Source organism: Salmo salar, chromosome 19 (assembly GCF_965601325.2).
Source record: "Salmo salar chromosome 19, fSalSal1, whole genome shotgun sequence".
Lineage (NCBI taxonomy): Eukaryota > Metazoa > Chordata > Actinopteri > Salmoniformes > Salmonidae > Salmo > Salmo salar.
In genome coordinates, this window is record NC_138309.1 from 44,180,001 (window position 1) to 44,202,859 (window position 22,859).

The 22,859-nt window shown below is 54.0% G+C and overlaps 1 protein-coding gene across 2 annotated transcripts in view; it reads left to right on the top strand.

The window, feature by feature from the left end:
• Positions 1 to 22,859, top strand: part of mcu (mitochondrial calcium uniporter) — a 183,580-nt gene that overhangs the window by 154,247 nt on the left and 6,474 nt on the right. For both annotated transcript variants that reach the window (XM_045702319.2, XM_045702320.2), the window contains 4 exons: positions 1 to 33; positions 1,686 to 1,846; positions 4,803 to 5,006; positions 5,298 to 5,414. The exon at positions 1 to 33 is cut by the window's left edge and continues 72 nt beyond it. In XM_045702319.2, coding sequence (XP_045558275.1) covers positions 1 to 33; positions 1,686 to 1,846; positions 4,803 to 5,006; positions 5,298 to 5,414 — 515 coding nt within the window. The remainder of the gene's footprint in view (positions 34 to 1,685; positions 1,847 to 4,802; positions 5,007 to 5,297; positions 5,415 to 22,859) is intronic.

Consider the following 22,859-nt stretch of genomic DNA (forward strand, 5'->3'; position numbering starts at 1 on the left):
ACGTTACGCACCTGGTGAGGCCGCCACGAAGAGGTGAGATTGACCAGGGGCAGGAGATGAAAACACATTTATTTTGTACTTCATACTTTTAAGGTGAAAGTAGGCATCTGTCTTGTCTGACTGTCTTGTCTGACTGTCTTGTCTGTCTTGTCTGACTGTCTTGTCTGTCTGTCTTGTCTGACTGTCTTGTCTGTCTGTCTTGTCTGACTCTTGTCTGACTCTTGTCTGTCTGTCTGTCTGTCTGTCTGTCTGTCTGTCTGTCTGTCTGTCTGTCATAGACTTAGATGAACAATGTCTGCCTTCCCCTTTTTTTTCTACCATAGAGATGTATAGACATCACAACGTTGTATCCATCCCAGTGAACACAAGGGCAGCGCCATTGAGGCCATCTCCATTTTGAAGTAGTTCATTTTCTTCTTCTACTACTTCTATGAGTTAGTAAACAAACTGAAAGGCTGTACACTCAACAAGATATCCCAGTCTGACTTCATGTCCCAACTTCCAAATTCTGTAATAAATGTGTTAAATGTAGGCGCACTAAAACAAACTCCACGGTTAAGTTTGGGCGTTAATTGCGACTGGGCTTGCTAAATCGTTGTGGACAGATGGCAGAGGGGTAAAAAGTTGTGAGCTCCCGCTCCGTAGAGCGCAGGTTCAATCTCAGTGTGGGGCACTCGTTTGTAGATGATTTATTTTTTTGTCTCCTAGTGGCCAGTTTAGATGGTATCTCCCAATGTCTTGAGGACATGCACAAACGTTCAATTTCGCAATGGATCTGAAGTGATTCCTCTGGCATACTGCCACCAGCAGTGTGTTGTTTGAACAGGTATAAAGCCAGGGTTGGTGATTTTACTGCCACCAGCAGTGTGTTGTTTGAACAGGTATAAAGCCAGGGTTGGTGATTTTACTGCCACCAGCAGTGTGTTGTTTGAACAGGTATAAAGCCAGGGTTGGTGATTTTACTGCCACCAGCAGTGTGTTGTTTGAACAGGTATAAAGCCAGGGTTGGTGATTTTACTGCCACCAGCAGTGTGTTGTTTGAACAGGTATAAAGCCAGGGTTGGTGATTTTACTGCCACCAGCAGTGTGTTGTTTGAACAGGTATAAAGCCAGGGTTGGTGATTTTACTGCCACCAGCAGTTATGGAATGTTTACTCATAAGTATAATTAATAACTGATCCCTTCTGCTGACCTGGATGGCCTTATGAGATCCTTAATTAAACCATAGGAAGTTCCACCCAGTCGACTACTTCAACATGGTGAGAGTCCTCAATGGTCCTCCCATGCTAGAACAGACTTTTGGGCACTAGAGTCCTCTATCATTCTCTATGCTGTGTGTGTGTGTGTGTGTGTGTGTGTGTGTGTGTGTGTGTGTGTGTGTGTGTGTGTGTGTGTGTGTGTGTGTGTGTGTGTGTGTGTGTGTGTGTGTGTGTGTGTGTGTGTGTGTGAGAAATGGTGTGTTAACATGTCCACCCTCCTTTACCCTCTGACCTCTTTGAGGAGGCGGAGCCTGTCTGTCTGTGTTTTTACCTCCTAACCCTCTGTGTGTCTCTGTAGATCTGCTGGCCAATGAGGAGGCAGAGTCTGTCTGTCTGTCTGTCTGTCTGTCTGTCTGTCTGTCTGTCTGTCTGTCTGTCTGTCTGTCTGTCTGTCTCTACCTTCTAACCCTCTGTGTGTGTCTGTAGATCTCCTAGCCAATGATGAGGCAGAGCGTCTGAACGACGTTAAGTTCCTAGTTCAGCAGCTCTACACCACCATGCATATAGAAGAACATCAGCTTAGTAAAGAGAAGGAACTAGTGGTCAGACTGGAGGACCTCAACTCACAGCTACGTCCTCTAGAGAAGGTACTGTACACACAGTCATTTATTGGCATTAAATACATTTGTAAATATCACTTTTTTTCTGTCTTCTGATGGACATGAATTGCTGTGTTTAGAATTCACTTCATGGTTAATGTTTAGCATGGGGGGATAGAGAACTGCATGGTTAATGTTTAGCATGGGGGGATAGAGAACTGCATGGTTAATGTTTAGCATGGGGGGATAGAGAACTGCATGGTTAATGTTTAGCATGGGGGGATAGAGAACTGCATGGTTAATGTTTAGCATGGGGGGATAGAGAACTGCATGGTTAATGTTTAGCATGGGGGGATAGAGAACTGCATGGGGGGATAGAGAACTGCATGGTTAATGTTTAGCATGGGGGGATAGAGAACTGCATGGTTAATGTTTAACATGGGGGGATAGAGAACTGCATGGTTAATGTTTAGCATGGGGGGATAGAGAACTGCATGGGGGGATAGAGAACTGCATGGTTAATGTTTAGCATGGGGGGATAGAGAACTGCATGGTTAATGTTTAACATGGGGGGATAGAGAACTGCATGGGGGGATAGAGAACTGCATGGTTCATGTTTAGCATGGGGGGATAGAGAACTGCATGGTTCATGTTTAGCATGGGGGGATAGAGAACTGCATGGTTAATGTTTAACATGGGGGGATAGAGAACTGCATGGTTAATGTTTAACATGGGGGGATAGAGAACTGCATGGGGGGATAGAGAACTGCATGGGGGGATAGAGAACTGCATGGTTAATGTTTAACATGGGGGGATAGAGAACTGCATGGTTAATGTTTAACATGGGGGGATAGAGAACTGCATGGGGGGATAGAGAACTGCATGGGGGGATAGAGAACTGCATGGTTAATGTTTAACATGGGGGGATAGAGAACTGCATGGTTAATGTTTAACATGGGGGGATAGAGAACTGCATGGGGGGATAGAGAACTGCATGGGGGGATAGAGAACTGCATGGTTAATGTTTAACATGGGGGGATAGAGAACTGCATGGTTAATGTTTAACATGGGGGGATAGAGAACTGCATGGTTAATGTTTAACATGGGGGGATAGAGAACTGCATGGTTCATGTTTAGCATGGGGGAGGATAGAAAAGGGTCAATACAACTGTATTCAGCACTTTACTCCCAGTGGAAGGATGGACACAAGCCAGCACATTGGGAGAGTTCATTCACAAATCAATGGATGGTAGTGATAAAGATGTTTGAAGGTAGTGAGTGATGAAGGTGTTTGACGGTAGTGAGTGATGAAGGTGTTTGACGGTAGTGAGTGATGAAGGTGTTTGACGGTAGTGCGTGATGAAGGTGTTTGACGGTAGTGAGTGATGAAGGTGTTTGACGGTAGTGCGTGATGAAGGTGTTTGACGGTAGTGAGTGATGAAGGTGTTTGACGGTAGTGAGTGATGAAGGTGTTTGACGGTAGTGAGTGATGAAGGTGTTTGACGGTAGTGAGTGATGAAGGTGTTTGACGGTAGTGAGTGATGAAGGTGTTTGACGGTAGTGAGTGATGAAGATGTTTGACAGTAGTGAGTGATGAAGATGTTTGAAGGTAGTGAGTGATGAAGGTGTTTGACGGTAGTGAGTGATGAAGGTGTTTGACGGTAGTGAGTGATGAAGGTGTTTGACGGTAGTGCGTGATGAAGGTGTTTGACGGTAGTGCGTGATGAAGGTGTTTGACGGTAGTGAGTGATGAAGGTGTTTGACGGTAGTGAGTGATGAAGGTGTTTGACGGTAGTGAGTGATGAAGGTGTTTGACGGTAGTGAGTGATGAAGGTGTTTGACGGTAGTGAGTGATGAAGGTGTTTGACGGTAGTGAGTGATGAAGGTGTTTGACGGTAGTGAGTGATGAAGGTGTTTGAAGGTAGTGAGTGATGAAGATGTTTGACAGTAGTGAGTGATGAAGATGTTTGAAGGTAGTGAGTGATGAAGGTGTTTGACGGTAGTGAGTGATGGTGTTTGACGGTAGTGAGTGATGAAGGTGTTTGAAGGTAGTGAGTGATGAAGGTGTTTGACGGTAGTGAGTGATGAAGGTGTTTGACGGTAGTGAGTGATGAAGGTGTTTGACGGTAGTGAGTGATGAAGGTGTTTGAAGGTAGTGAGTGATGAAGGTGTTTGACGGTAGTGAGTGATGAAGACGTTTGACAGTAGTGAGTGATGAAGATGTTTGAAGGTAGTGAGTGATGAAGATGTTTGACGGTAGTGAGTGATGAAGGTGTTTGACGGTAGTGAGTGATGAAGGTGTTTGACGGTAGTGAGTGATGAAGGTGTTTGACGGTAGTGAGTGATGAAGGTGTTTGACGGTAGTGAGTGATGAAGGTGTTTGACGGTAGTGAGTGATGAAGGTGTTTGACGGTAGTGAGTGATGAAGGTGTTTGACGGTAGTGAGTGATGAAGGTGTTTGACGGTAGTGAGTGATGAAGATGTTTGACGGTAGTGAGTGATGAAGGTGTTTGACGGTAGTGAGTGATGAAGGTGTTTGACGGTAGTGAGTGATGAAGGTGTTTGACGGTAGTGAGTGATGAAGGTGTTTGACGGTAGTGAGTGATGAAGGTGTTTGACGGTAGTGAGTGATTATATATGTCTTTTAGCTGATGCTTTTATCCAACGCAACTTAATTTTTTACTCATTATGCGATGCGCAGTGCATCGAACACCGGAAGAAGAATTATCATTAATTACCACAGTGAATTATTGTAATGTTTGTTTATGTGTCAATTAATCTCATAAGGGATCGGTTACCAATTGGCAATTTGACTCTGGAAAAAATGTCCTTCATTCATACAGTCATGCCTGGATACATGTTTTGCGAATTGGTGGTCCCGGGAATCAAACCCGTCTTCCTGGTGTTGCAAGCACCATGCTCTAACAACTGAGCTACAGTGGACCAATGGTGTAGGTGTGCCTTTTTATGACTGATGGCTGTCTCTGATTGGCTGTTTGCCCAGGTGAGGGAGGAGCTGAGTCGTAAGGCGGAGCGTCGTACCACCTGGGTGCTGTGGGGGGGCATGGCCTACATGGCAACACAGTTTGGGATCCTTGCGCGCCTCACCTGGTGGGAGTACTCCTGGGATATCATGGAGCCTGTTACCTACTTCATTACCTACGCCACCGCCATGGCTATGTACTCCTACTACGTACTCACACGCCAGGTAACACACACACACACCCTCTATAGCACACAGCAAATCCAAGCCTTTTACAGGGCCAGACTGCGTTTGTGTGTTGAGACTAAGCACTAGGCTTTGTGTATTCTAGTAGTTTTTTGGAGCAGGTTCATTCATGTTTGGTTCATTCATGTTTGGTTCATTCATGAATGTGTCCTCCTTTTCCTGTTGGGGTACAGTATGTATACTGTATAATCCCTAGTAGAAGTTGTAGCATTCTGGAGTAGGTCTAGTTGTGTGTTGTGTTATTGTGACAGAATATCCCTCGTCCTGTAGGAGTACATCTACCCTGACGCCAGGGACAGACAGTACCTGCTGTTCTTCCACAAGGGAGTGAAGAGACAACGTTTTGACATCTACAAGTACAACGAGCTGAAGGACTCTATCGCTGAGGTAGGTACTAACCCCGACACTAACCCCAACCCCGACATTAACCCCAACCACGACACCAACCCCGACATTAACCCCAACCACGACACCAACCCCAACATTAACCCCAACCACGACACCAACCCCGACATTAACCCCAACCCCGACACCAACCCCGACATTAACCCCAACCACGACACCAACCCCGACATTAACCCCAACCACGACACCAACCCCGACATTAACCCCAACCACGACACCAACCCCGACATTAACCCCAACCCCAACATTAACCCCAACCACGACACCAACCCCGACATTAACCCCAACCACGACACCAACCCCGACATTAACCCCAACCACGACACCAACCCCGACATTAACCCCAACCACGACACCAACCCCGACATTAACCCCAACCACGACACCAACCCCGACATTAACCCCAACCACGACACCAACCCCGACATTAACCCCAACCACGACCCCAACCCCGACATTAACCCCAACCACGACACCAACCCCGACATTAACCCCAACCACGACACCAACCCCGACATTAACCCCAACCACGACCCCAACCCCGACATTAACCCCAACCACGACACCAACCCCGACATTAACCCCAACCACGACACCAACCCCGACATTAACCCCAACCACGACACCAACCCCGACATTAACCCCAACCACGACACCAACCCCGACATTAACCCCAACCACGACACCAACCCCGACATTAACCCCAACCACGACACCAACCCCGACATTAACCCCAACCACGACACCAACCCCGACATTAACCCCAACCACGACACCAACCCCGACATTAACCCCAACCACGACACCAACCCCGACATTAACCCCAACCACGACACCAACCCCGACATTAACCCCAACCACGACACCAACCCCGACATTAACCCTAACCACGACACCAACCCCGACATTAACCCTAACCACGACACCAACCCCGACATTAACCCCAACCACGACACCAACCCCGACATTAACCCCAACCACGACACCAACCCCGACATTAACCCCAACCACGACACCAACCCCGACATTAACCCCAACCACGACACCAACCCCGACATTAACCCCAACCACGACACCAACCCCGACATTAACCCCAACCACGACACCAACCCCGACATTAACCCCAACCACGACACCAACCCCGACATTAACCCCAACCACGACACCAACCCCGACATTAACCCTAACCACGACACCAACCCCGACATTAACCCCAACCACGACACCAACCCCGACATTAACCCCAACCACGACACCAACCCCGACATTAACCCCAACCACGACACCAACCCCGACATTAACCACGACACCAACCCCGACATTAACCCCAACCACGACACTAACCCCGACATTAACCCCGACACCAACACGAACCCCGACATTAACCCCAACCCCGACATTAACCCCAACCCCGACATTAACCCCAACCCCGACATTAACCCCAACCACGACACCAACCCCGACATTAACCCCAACCACGACACCAACCCCGACATTAACCCCGACACCAACCCCGACACCAACACTGACCCCGACACCAACACTAACCCCGATACCAATCCCGACACCAACCCCGACATTAACCCCAACCACGACACCAACCCCGACATTAACCCCAACCACGACACCAACCCCGACATTAACCCCAACCACGACACCAACCCCGACATTAACCTCAACCACGACACCTACCCCGACATTAACCCCAACCACGACACCAACCCCGACATTAACCCCAACCACGACACCAACCCCGACATTAACCCCAACCACGACACCAACCCCGACATTAACCCCAACCCCGACATTAACCCCAACCACGACACCAACCCCGACATTAACCCCGACACCAACACGAACCCCGACATTAACCCCGACATTAACCCCAACCCCGACATTAACCCCAACCCCCACATTAACCCCGCCCCCGACATTAACCACAACCACGACACCAACCCCGACATTAACCCCAACCCCGACATTAACCCCAACCCCGACATTAACCCCAACCCCGACATTAACCCCGACACCAACACTAACCCCAACCCCGACACCAACCCCGACACCAACCCCAACACTAACCCCAACCCTGACACCAATCCCGACACCAACACTGACCCCGACACCAACACTAACCCCAACCCCGACACCAATCCCGACACCAACCCCGACATTAACCCCAACCCCGACATTAACCCCAACCACGACACCAACCCCGACATTAACCCCAACCACGACACCAACCCCGACATTAACCCCAACCACGACACCAACCCCGACATTAACCCCAACCACGACACCAACCCCGACATTAACCCCAACCACGACACCAACCCCGACACTAACCCCAACCCCGACACTAACCCCAACCCCGACACCAATCCCGACACCAACCCCGACATTAACCCCAACCACGACACCAACCCTGACATTAACCCCAACCACGACACCAACCCCGACATTAACCCCAACCACGACACCAACCCCGACATTAACCCCAACCACGACACCAACCCCGACATTAACCCCAACCACGACACCAACCCCGACATTAACCCCAACCACGACACCAACCCCGACATTAACCCCAACCACGACACCAACCCCGACATTAACCCCGACACCAACACTAACCCCGACATTAACCCCAACCACGACACCAACCCCGAAATTAACCCCGACACCAACACGAACCCCAACCCTGACACTAACCCCAACCACGACACCAACCCCGACAATAACCCCGACACCAACACGAACCCCAACCCCGACACTAACCCCAACCACGACACCAACCCCGACATTAACCCCAACCACGACACCAACCCCGACATTAACCCCAACCACGACACCAACCCCGACATTAACCCCAACCACGACACCAACCCCGACATTAACCCCAACCACGACACCAACCCCGACATTAACCCCAACCACGACACTAACCCCAACCCCGACATTAACCCCAACCCCGACATTAACCCCAACCCCGACACTAACCCCAACCCCGACATTAACCCCAACCCCGACATTAACCCCAACCCCGACATTAACCCCAACCCCGACATTAACCCCAACCACGACACCAACCCCGACATTAACCCCAACCCCGACATTAACCCCAACCACGACACCAACCCCGACATTAACCCCAACCACGACACCAACCCCGACATTAACCCCAACCACGACACCAACCCCGACATTAACCCCAACCACGACACCAACCCCGACATTAACCCCAACCACGACACCAACCCCGACACTAACCCCAACCCCGACACCAACACTAACCCCAACCCCGACACCAATCCCGACACCAACCCCGACATTAACCCCAACCACGACACCAACCCCGACATTAACCCCAACCACGACACCAACCCCGACATTAACCCCAACCACGACACCAACCCCGACATTAACCCCAACCACGACACCAATCCCGACATTAACCCCAACCACGACACCAACCCCGACATTAACCCCAACCACGACACCAACCCCGACATTAACCCCAACCACGACACCAACCCCGACATTAACCCCAACCACGACACCAACCCCGACATTAACCCCAACCCCGACACCAACCCCGACATTAACCCCAACCACGACACCAACCCCGACATTAACCCCGACACCAACACGAACCCCGACATTAACCCCAACCACGACACCAACCCCGACATTAACCCCAACCACGACACCAACCCCGACATTAACCCCGACACCAACACTAACCCCGACATTAACCCCAACCACGACACCAACCCCGACATTAACCCCGACACCAACACGAACCCCAACCCTGACACTAACCCCAACCCTGACACCAACCACGACACTAACCCCGACACTAACCCCAACCCCGACATTAACCCCAACCACGACACCAACCCCGACATTAACCCCAACCACGACACCAACCCCGACATTAACCCCAACCACGACACCAACCCCGACATTAACCCCAACCACGACACCAACCCCGACATTAACCCCAACCACGACACCAACCCCGACATTAACCCCAATCACGACACCAACCCCGACATTAACCCCGACACTAACCCCAACCCCGACATTAACCCCAACCCCGACATTAACCCCAACCCCGACACTAACCCCAGCCCCGACACTAACCCCAACCCCGACACTAACCCCAACCCCGACATTAACCCCAACCCCGACATTAACCCCAACCACGACACCAACCCCGACATTAACCCCAACCCCGACATTAACCCCAACCCCGACATTAACCCCAACCACGACACCAACCCCGACATTAACCCCAACCCCGACATTAACCCCAACCCCGACATTAACCCCAACCACGACACCAACCCCGACATTAACCCCAACCACGACACCAACCCCGACATTAACCCCAACCACGACACCAACCCCGACATTAACCCCAACCACGACACCAACCCCGACATTAACCCCAACCACGACACCAACCCCGACATTAACCCCAACCACGACACCAACCCCGACATTAACCCCAACCACGACACCAACCCCGACACTAACCCCAACCCCGACACCAACACTAACCCCAACCCCGACACCAATCCCGACACCAACCCCGACATTAACCCCAACCACGACACCAACCCCGACATTAACCCCAACCACGACACCAACCCCGACATTAACCCCAACCACGACACCAACCCCGACATTAACCCCAACCACGACACCAACCCCGACATTAACCCCAACCACGACACCAACCCCGACATTAACCCCAACCACGACACCAACCCCGACATTAACCCCAACCACGACACCAACCCCGACATTAACCCCAACCACGACACCAACCCCGACATTAACCCCAACCACGACACTAACCCCAACCCCGACACCAACCCCGACATTAACCCCGACACCAACACTAACCCCGACATTAACCCCAACCACGACACCAACCCCGACATTAACCCCGACACCAACACGAACCCCAACCCTGACACTAACACCAACCCTGACACCAACCACGACACTAACCCCGACACTAACCCCAACCCCGACATTAACCCCAACCACGACACCAACCCCGACATTAACCCCAACCACGACACCAACCCCGACATTAACCCCAACCACGACACCAACCCCGACATTAACCCCAACCACGACACCAACCCCGACATTAACCCCAACCACGACACCAACCCCGACATTAACCCCGACACTAACCCCAACACCGACATTAACCCCAACACCGACATTAACCCCAACCCCGACATTAACCCCGACACCAACACGAACCCCGACATTAACCCCAACCCCGACATTAACCCCAACCCCGACATTAACCCCAACCCCGACATTAACCCCAACCACGACACCAACCCCGACATTAACCCCAACCACGACACCAACCCCGACATTAACCCCAACCACGACCCCAACCCCGACATTAACCCCAACCACGACACCAACCCCGACATTAACCCCAACCACGACACCAACCCCGACATTAAGCCCAACCACGACCCCAACCCCGACATTAACCCCAACCACGACACCAACCCCGACATTAACCCCAACCACGACACCAACCCCGACATTAACCCCAACCACGACACCAACCCCGACATTAACCCCAACCACGACACCAACCCCGACATTAACCCCAACCACGACACCAACCCCGACATTAACCCCAACCACGACACCAACCCCGACATTAACCCCAACCACGACACCAACCCCGACATTAACCCCAACCACGACACCAACCCCGACATTAACCCCAACCACGACACCAACCCCGACATTAACCCCAACCACGACACCAACCCCGACATTAACCCTAACCACGACACCAACCCCGACATTAACCCTAACCACGACACCAACCCCGACATTAACCCCAACCACGACACCAACCCCGACATTAACCCCAACCACGACACCAACCCCGACATTAACCCCAACCACGACACCAACCCCGACATTAACCCCAACCACGACACCAACCCCGACATTAACCCCAACCACGACACCAACCCCGACATTAACCCCAACCACGACACCAACCCCGACATTAACCCCAACCACGACACCAACCCCGACATTAACCCTAACCACGACACCAACCCCGACATTAACCCCAACCACGACACCAACCCCGACATTAACCCCAACCACGACACCAACCCCGACATTAACCCCAACCACGACACCAACCCCGACATTAACCACGACACCAACCCCGACATTAACCCCAACCACGACACTAACCCCGACATTAACCCCGACACCAACACGAACCCCGACATTAACCCCAACCCCGACATTAACCCCAACCCCGACATTAACCCCAACCCCGACATTAACCCCAACCACGACACCAACCCCGACATTAACCCCAACCACGACACCAACCCCGACATTAACCCCAACCCCGACACCAACCCCGACACCAACACTGACCCCGACACCAACACTAACCCCGATACCAATCCCGACACCAACCCCGACATTAACCCCAACCACGACACCAACCCCGACATTAACCCCAACCACGACACCAACCCCGACATTAACCCCAACCACGACACCAACCCCGACATTAACCTCAACCACGACACCTACCCCGACATTAACCCCAACCACGACACCAACCCCGACATTAACCCCAACCACGACACCAACCCCGACATTAACCCCAACCACGACACCAACCCCGACATTAACCCCAACCCCGACATTAACCCCAACCACGACACCAACCCCGACATTAACCCCGACACCAACACGAACCCCGACATTAACCCCGACATTAACCCCAACCCCGACATTAACCCCAACCCCCACATTAACCCCGCCCCCGACATTAACCACAACCACGACACCAACCCCGACATTAACCCCAACCCCGACATTAACCCCAACCCCGACATTAACCCCAACCCCGACATTAACCCCGACACCAACACTAACCCCAACCCCGACACCAACCCCGACACCAACCCCAACACTAACCCCAACCCTGACACCAATCCCGACACCAACACTGACCCCGACACCAACACTAACCCCAACCCCGACACCAATCCCGACACCAACCCCGACATTAACCCCAACCCCGACATTAACCCCAACCACGACACCAACCCCGACATTAACCCCAACCACGACACCAACCCCGACATTAACCCCAACCACGACACCAACCCCGACATTAACCCCAACCACGACACCAACCCCGACATTAACCCCAACCACGACACCAACCCCGACACTAACCCCAACCCCGACACTAACCCCAACCCCGACACCAATCCCGACACCAACCCCGACATTAACCCCAACCACGACACCAACCCTGACATTAACCCCAACCACGACACCAACCCCGACATTAACCCCAACCACGACACCAACCCCGACATTAACCCCAACCACGACACCAACCCCGACATTAACCCCAACCACGACACCAACCCCGACATTAACCCCAACCACGACACCAACCCCGACATTAACCCCGACACCAACACTAACCCCGACATTAACCCCAACCACGACACCAACCCCGAAATTAACCCCGACACCAACACGAACCCCAACCCTGACACTAACCCCAACCACGACACCAACCCCGACAATAACCCCGACACCAACACGAACCCCAACCCCGACACTAACCCCAACCACGACACCAACCCCGACATTAACCCCAACCACGACACCAACCCCGACATTAACCCCAACCACGACACCAACCCCGACATTAACCCCAACCACGACACCAACCCCGACATTAACCCCAACCACGACACCAACCCCGACATTAACCCCAACCACGACACTAACCCCAACCCCGACATTAACCCCAACCCCGACATTAACCCCAACCCCGACACTAACCCCAACCCCGACATTAACCCCAACCCCGACATTAACCCCAACCCCGACATTAACCCCAACCCCGACATTAACCCCAACCACGACACCAACCCCGACATTAACCCCAACCCCGACATTAACCCCAACCACGACACCAACCCCGACATTAACCCCAACCACGACACCAACCCCGACATTAACCCCAACCACGACACCAACCCCGACATTAACCCCAACCACGACACCAACCCCGACATTAACCCCAACCACGACACCAACCCCGACACTAACCCCAACCCCGACACCAACACTAACCCCAACCCCGACACCAATCCCGACACCAACCCCGACATTAACCCCAACCACGACACCAACCCCGACATTAACCCCAACCACGACACCAACCCCGACATTAACCCCAACCACGACACCAACCCCGACATTAACCCCAACCACGACACCAATCCCGACATTAACCCCAACCACGACACCAACCCCGACATTAACCCCAACCACGACACCAACCCCGACATTAACCCCAACCACGACACCAACCCCGACATTAACCCCAACCCCGACACCAACCCCGACATTAACCCCAACCACGACACCAACCCCGACATTAACCCCGACACCAACACGAACCCCGACATTAACCCCAACCACGACACCAACCCCGACATTAACCCCAACCACGACACCAACCCCGACATTAACCCCGACACCAACACTAACCCCGACATTAACCCCAACCACGACACCAACCCCGACATTAACCCCGACACCAACACGAACCCCAACCCTGACACTAACCCCAACCCTGACACCAACCACGACACTAACCCCGACACTAACCCCAACCCCGACATTAACCCCAACCACGACACCAACCCCGACATTAACCCCAACCACGACACCAACCCCGACATTAACCCCAACCACGACACCAACCCCGACATTAACCCCAACCACGACACCAACCCCGACATTAACCCCAACCACGACACCAACCCCGACATTAACCCCAATCACGACACCAACCCCGACATTAACCCCGACACTAACCCCAACCCCGACATTAACCCCAACCCCGACATTAACCCCAACCCCGACACTAACCCCAGCCCCGACACTAACCCCAACCCCGACACTAACCCCAACCCCGACATTAACCCCAACCCCGACATTAACCCCAACCACGACACCAACCCCGACATTAACCCCAACCCCGACATTAACCCCAACCCCGACATTAACCCCAACCACGACACCAACCCCGACATTAACCCCAACCACGACACCAACCCCGACATTAACCCCAACCACGACACCAACCCCGACATTAACCCCAACCACGACACCAACCCCGACATTAACCCCAACCACGACACCAACCCCGACATTAACCCCAACCACGACACCAACCCCGACATTAACCCCAACCACGACACCAACCCCGACACTAACCCCAACCCCGACACCAACACTAACCCCAACCCCGACACCAATCCCGACACCAACCCCGACATTAACCCCAACCACGACACCAACCCCGACATTAACCCCAACCACGACACCAACCCCGACATTAACCCCAACCACGACACCAACCCCGACATTAACCCCAACCACGACACCAACCCCGACATTAACCCCAACCACGACACCAACCCCGACATTAACCCCAACCACGACACCAACCCCGACATTAACCCCAACCACGACACCAACCCCGACATTAACCCCAACCACGACACCAACCCCGACATTAACCCCAACCACGACACCAACCCCGACATTAACCCCAACCACGACACTAACCCCAACCCCGACACCAACCCCGACATTAACCCCGACACCAACACTAACCCCGACATTAACCCCAACCACGACACCAACCCCGACATTAACCCCGACACCAACACGAACCCCAACCCTGACACTAACACCAACCCTGACACCAACCACGACACTAACCCCGACACTAACCCCAACCCCGACATTAACCCCAACCACGACACCAACCCCGACATTAACCCCAACCACGACACCAACCCCGACATTAACCCCAACCACGACACCAACCCCGACATTAACCCCAACCACGACACCAACCCCGACATTAACCCCAACCACGACACCAACCCCGACATTAACCCCGACACTAACCCCAACACCGACATTAACCCCAACACCGACATTAACCCCAACCCCGACATTAACCCCAACCCCGACATTAACCCCAACCCCGACATTAACCCCAACCACGACACCAACCCCGACATTAACCCCAACCCCGACATTAACCCCAACCACGACACCAACCACGACATTAACCCCAACCACGACACCAACCACGACATTAACCCCAACCACGACACCAACCCCGACATTAACCCCAACCACGACACCAACCCCGACATTAACCCCAACCACGACACCAACCCCGACATTAACCCCAACCACGACACCAACCCCGACATTAACCCCAACCACGACACCAACCCCGACATTAACCCCAACCACGACACCAACCCCGACATTAACCCCAACCACGACACCAACCCCGACATTAACCCCAACCACGACACTAACCCCGACATTAACCCCGACACCAACACGAACCCCGACATTAACCCCAACCCCGACATTAACCCCAACCCCGACATTAACCCCAACCCCGACATTAACCCCAACCACGACACCAACCCCGACATTAACCCCAACCACGACACCAACCCCGACATTAACCCCAACCCCGACACTGACCCCGACACCAACACTGACCCCGACACCAACACTAACCCCGATACCAATCCCGACACCAACCCCGACATTAACCCCAACCACGACACCAACCCCGACATTAACCCCAACCACGACACCAACCCCGACATTAACCCCAACCACGACACCAACCCCGACATTAACCTCAACCACGACACCTACCCCGACATTAACCCCAACCACGACACCAACCCCGACATTAACCCCAACCACGACACCAACCCCGACATTAACCCCAACCACGACACCAACCCCGACATTAACCCCAACCCCGACATTAACCCCAACCACGACACCAACCCCGACATTAACCCCGACACCAACACGAACCCCGACATTAACCCCGACATTAACCCCAACCCCGACATTAACCCCAACCCCCACATTAACCCCGCCCCCGACATTAACCACAACCACGACACCAACCCCGACATTAACCCCAACCCCGACATTAACCCCAACCCCGACATTAACCCCAACCACGACACCAACCCCGACATTAACCCTAACCACAACACCAACACTAACCCCAACCCCGACATTAACCCCGACACCAACACTAACCCCAACCCCGACACCAACCCCGACACCAACCCCAACACTAACCCCAACCCTGACACCAATCCCGACACCAACACTGACCCCGACACCAACACTAACCCCAACCCCGACACCAATCCCGACACCAACCCCGACATTAACCCCAACCCCGACATTAACCCCAACCCCGACATTAACCCCAACCACGACACCAACCCCGACATTAACCCCAACCACGACACCAACCCCGACATTAACCCCAACCACGACACCAACCCCGACATTAACCCCAACCACGACACCAACCCCGACATTAACCCCAACCACGACACCAACCCCGACACTAACCCCAACCCCGACACTAACCCCAACCCCGACACCAATCCCGACACCAACCCCGACATTAACCCCAACCACGACACCAACCCCGACATTAACCCCAACCACGACACCAACCCCGACATTAACCCCAACCACGACACCAACCCCGACATTAACCCCAACCACGACACCAACCCCGACATTAACCCCAACCACGACACCAACCCCGACATTAACCCCAACCACGACACCAACCCCGACATTAACCCCGACACCAACACTAACCCCGACATTAACCCCAACCACGACACCAACCCCGAAATTAACCCCGACACCAACACGAACCCCAACCCTGACACTAACCCCAACCACGACACCAACCCCGACATTAACCCCGACACCAACACGAACCCCAACCCCGACACTAACCCCAACCACGACACCAACCCCGACATTAACCCCAACCACGACACCAACCCCGACATTAACCCCAACCACGACACCAACCCCGACATTAACCCCAACCACGACACCAACCCCGACATTAACCCCAACCACGACACCAACCCCGACATTAACCCCGACACTAACCCCAACCCCGACATTAACCCCAACCCCGACATTAACCCCAACCCCGACACTAACCCCAACCCCGACATTAACCCCAACCCCGACATTAACCCCAACCCCGACATTAACCCCAACCACGACACCAACCCCGACATTAACCCCAACCCCGACATTAACCCCAACCACGACACCAACCCCGACATTAACCCCAACCACGACACCAACCCCGACATTAACCCCAACCACGACACCAACCCCGACATTAACCCCAACCACGACACCAACCCCGACATTAACCCCGACACCAACACTAACCCCGACATTAACCCCGACACCAACACTAACCCCGACATTAACCCCAACCACGACACCAACCCCGACATTAACCCCGACACCTACACTAACCCCGACATTAACCCCAACCACGACACCAACCCCGACATTAACCCCAACCACGACACCAACCCCGACATTAACCCCAACCACGACACCAACCCCGACATTAACCCCAACCACGACACCAACCCCGACATTAACCCCAACCACGACACCAACCCCGACATTAACCCCAACCACGACACCAACCCCGACATTAACCCCAACCACGACACCAACCCCGACATTAACCCCGACACCAACACTAACCCCGACATTAACCCCGACACCAACACTAACCCCGACATTAACCCCAACCACGACACCAACCCCGACATTAACCCCGACACCAACACTAACCCCGACATTAACCCCAACCACGACACCAACCCCGACATTAACCCCGACACCAACACGAACCCCAACCCTGACACTAACCCCAACCCTGACACCAACCACGACACTAACCCCGACACTAACCCCAACCCCGACATTAACCCCAACCACGACACCAACCCCGACATTAACCCCAACCACGACACCAACCCCGACATTAACCCCAACCACGACACCAACCCCGACATTAACCCCAACCACGACACCAACCCCGACATTAACCCCAACCACGACACCAACCCCGACATTAACCCCAACCACGACACCAACCACGACACCAACCCCGACATTAACCCCAACCACGACACCAACCCCGACATTAACCCCGACACCAACACTAACCCCGACATTAACCCCAACCACGACACCAACCCCGACATTAACTCCGACACCAACACGAACCCCGACATTAACCCCAACCACGACACCAACCCCGACATTAACCCCGACCCCGACACTAACCCCAACCCCGACATCAACCCCGACATTAACCCCAACCACGACACCAACCCCGACATTAACCCCAACCACGACACCAACCCCGACATTAACCCCAACCACGACACCAACCCCGACATTAACCCCAACCACGACACCAACCCCGACATTAACCCCAACCACGACACCAACCCCGACATTAACCCCAACCACGACACCAACCCCGACATTAACCCCGACACCAACACTAACCCCAACCACGACACCAACCCCGACATTAACCCCAACCACGACACCAACCCCGACATTAACCCCAACCAGACACCAACCCCGACATTAACCCCGACACCAACACTAACCCCAACCCTGACACCAACCCCGACATTAACCCCAACCACGACACCAACCCCGACCCTAACCCCAACCACGACACCAACCCCGACGCTAACCCCAACCAAGACACCAACCCCGACGCTAACCCCAACCACGACACCAACCCCGACGCTAACCCCAACCACGACACCAACCCCGACGCTAACCCCAACCACGACACCAACCCCGACGCTAACCCCAACCACGACACCAACCCCGACGCTAACCACGACACCAACCCCGACGCTAACCCCAACCCCGACGCTAACCCCAACCACGACACCAACCCCGACATTAACCCCAACCCCGACATTAACCCCAACCCCGACACTAACCCCAACCCCGACATTAACCCCAACCACGACACCAACCCCGACATTAACCCCAACCACGACACCAACCCCGACATTAACCCCAACCACGACACCAACCCCGACATTAACCCCAACCACGACACCAACCCCGACATTAACCCCGACACTAACCCCAACCCCGACATTAACCCCAACCCCGACATTAACCCCAACCCCGACACTAACCCCAACCCCGACATTAACCCCAACCCCGACATTAACCCCAACCCCGACATTAACCCCAACCCCGACATTAACCCCAACCACGACACCAACCCCGACATTAACCCCAACCCCGACATTAACCCCAACCACGACACCAACCCCGACATTAACCCCAACCACGACACCAACCCCGACATTAACCCCAACCACGACACCAACCCCGACATTAACCCCAACCACGACACCAACCCCGACATTAACCCCAACCACGACACCAACCCCGACACTAACCCCGACACCAACACTAACCCCAACCCCGACACCAATCCCGACACCAACCCCGACATTAACCCCAACCACGACACCAACCCCGACATTAACCCCAACCACGACACCAACCCCGACATTAACCCCAACCACGACACCAATCCCGACATTAACCCCAACCACGACACCAACCCCGACATTAACCCCAACCACGACACCAACCCCGACATTAACCCCAACCACGACACCAACCCCGACATTAACCCCAACCCCGACACCAACCCCGACATTAACCCCAACCACGACACCAACCCCGACATTAACCCCGACACCAACACGAACCCCGACATTAACCCCAACCACGACACCAACCCCGACATTAACCCCAACCACGACACCAACCCCGACATTAACCCCGACACCAACACTAACCCCGACATTAACCCCAACCACGACACCAACCCCGACATTAACCCCGACACCAACACGAACCCCAACCCTGACACTAACCCCAACCCTGACACCAACCACGACACTAACCCCGACACTAACCCCAACCCCGACATTAACCCCAACCACGACACCAACCCCGACATTAACCCCAACCACGACACCAACCCCGACATTAACCCCAACCACGACACCAACCCCGACATTAACCCCAACCACGACACCAACCCCGACATTAACCCCAACCACGACACCAACCCCGACATTAACCCCGACACTAACCCCAACCCCGACATTAACCCCAACCCCGACATTAACCCCAACCCCGACATTAACCCCAACCCCGACATTAACCCCAACCACGACACCAACCACGACATTAACCCCAACCACGACACCAACCCCGACATTAACCCCAACCACGACACCAACCCCGACATTAACCCCAACCACGACACCAACCCCGACATTAACCCCAACCACGACACCAACCCCGACATTAACCCCAACCACGACACCAACCCCGACATTAACCCCAACCACGACACCAACCCCGACATTAACCCCAACCACGACACCAACCCCGACATTAACCCCGACACCAACACTAACCCCGACATTAACCCCGACACCAACACTAACCCCGACATTAACCCCAACCACGACACCAACCCCGACATTAACCCCGACACCAACACTAACCCCGACATTAACCCCAACCACGACACCAACCCCGACATTAACCCCGACACCAACACTAACCCCGACATTAACCCCAACCACGACACCAACCCCGACATTAACCCCGACACCAACACGAACCCCAACCCTGACACTAACCCCAACCCTGACACCAACCACGACATTAACCCCAACCACGACACCAACCCCGACATTAACCCCAACCACGACACCAACCCCGACATTAACCCCGACACCAACACTAACCCCGACATTAACCCCGACACCAACACTAACCCCGACATTAACCCCAACCACGACACCAACCCCGACATTAACCCCGACACCTACACTAACCCCGACATTAACCCCAACCACGACACCAACCCCGACGTTAACCCCAACCACGACACCAACCCCGACATTAACCCCAACCACGACACCAACCCCGACATTAACCCCAACCACGACACCAACCCCGACATTAACCCCAACCACGACACCAACCCCGACATTAACCCCAACCACGACACCAACCCCGACATTAACCCCAACCACGACACCAACCACGACATTAACCCCGACACCAACACTAACCCCGACATTAACCCCGACACCAACACTAACCCCTACATTAACCCCAACCACGACACCAACCCCGACATTAACCCCGACACCAACACTAACCCCGACATTAACCCCAACCACGACACCAACCCCGACATTAACCCCGACACCAACACGAACCCTGACACTAACCCCAACCCTGACACCAACCACGACACTAACCCCGACACTAACCCCAACCCCGACATTAACCCCAACCACGACACCAACCCCGACATTAACCCCAACCACGACACCAACCCCGACATTAACCCCAACCACGACACCAACCCCGACATTAACCCCAACCACGACACCAACCCCGACATTAACCCCAACCACGACACCAACCCCGACATTAACCCCAACCACGACACCAACCCCGACATTAACCCCAACCACGACACCAACCCCGACATTAACCCCAACCACGACACCAACCACGACACCAACCCCGACATTAACCCCAACCACGACACCAACCCCGACATTAACCCCGACACCAACACTAACCCCGACATTAACCCCAACCACGACACCAACCCCGACATTAACTCCGACACCAACACGAACCCCGACATTAACCCCAACCACGACACCAACCCCGACATTAACCCCGACCCCGACACTAACCCCAACCCCGACATCAACCCCGACATTAACCCCAACCACGACACCAACCCCGACATTAACCCCAACCACGACACCAACCCCGACATTAACCCCAACCACGACACCAACCCCGACATTAACCCCAACCACGACACCAACCCCGACATTAACCCCAACCACGACACCAACCCCGACATTAACCCCAACCATGACACCAACCCCGACATTAACCCCGACACCAACACTAACCCCGACATTAACCCCAACCACGACACCAACCCCGACATTAACCCCAACCAGACACCAACCCCGACATTAACCCCGACACCAACACTAACCCCAACCCTGACACCAACCCCGACATTAACCCCAACCACGACACCAACCCCGACCCTAACCCCAACCACGACACCAACCCCGACGCTAACCCCAACCAAGACACCAACCCCGACGCGAACCCCAACCACGACACCAACCCCGACGCTAACCCCAACCACGACACCAACCCCGACGCTAACCCCAACCACGAAACCAACCCCGACGCTAACCCCAACCACGACACCAACCCCGACGCTAACCACGACACCAACCCCGACGCTAACCCCAACCCCGACGCTAA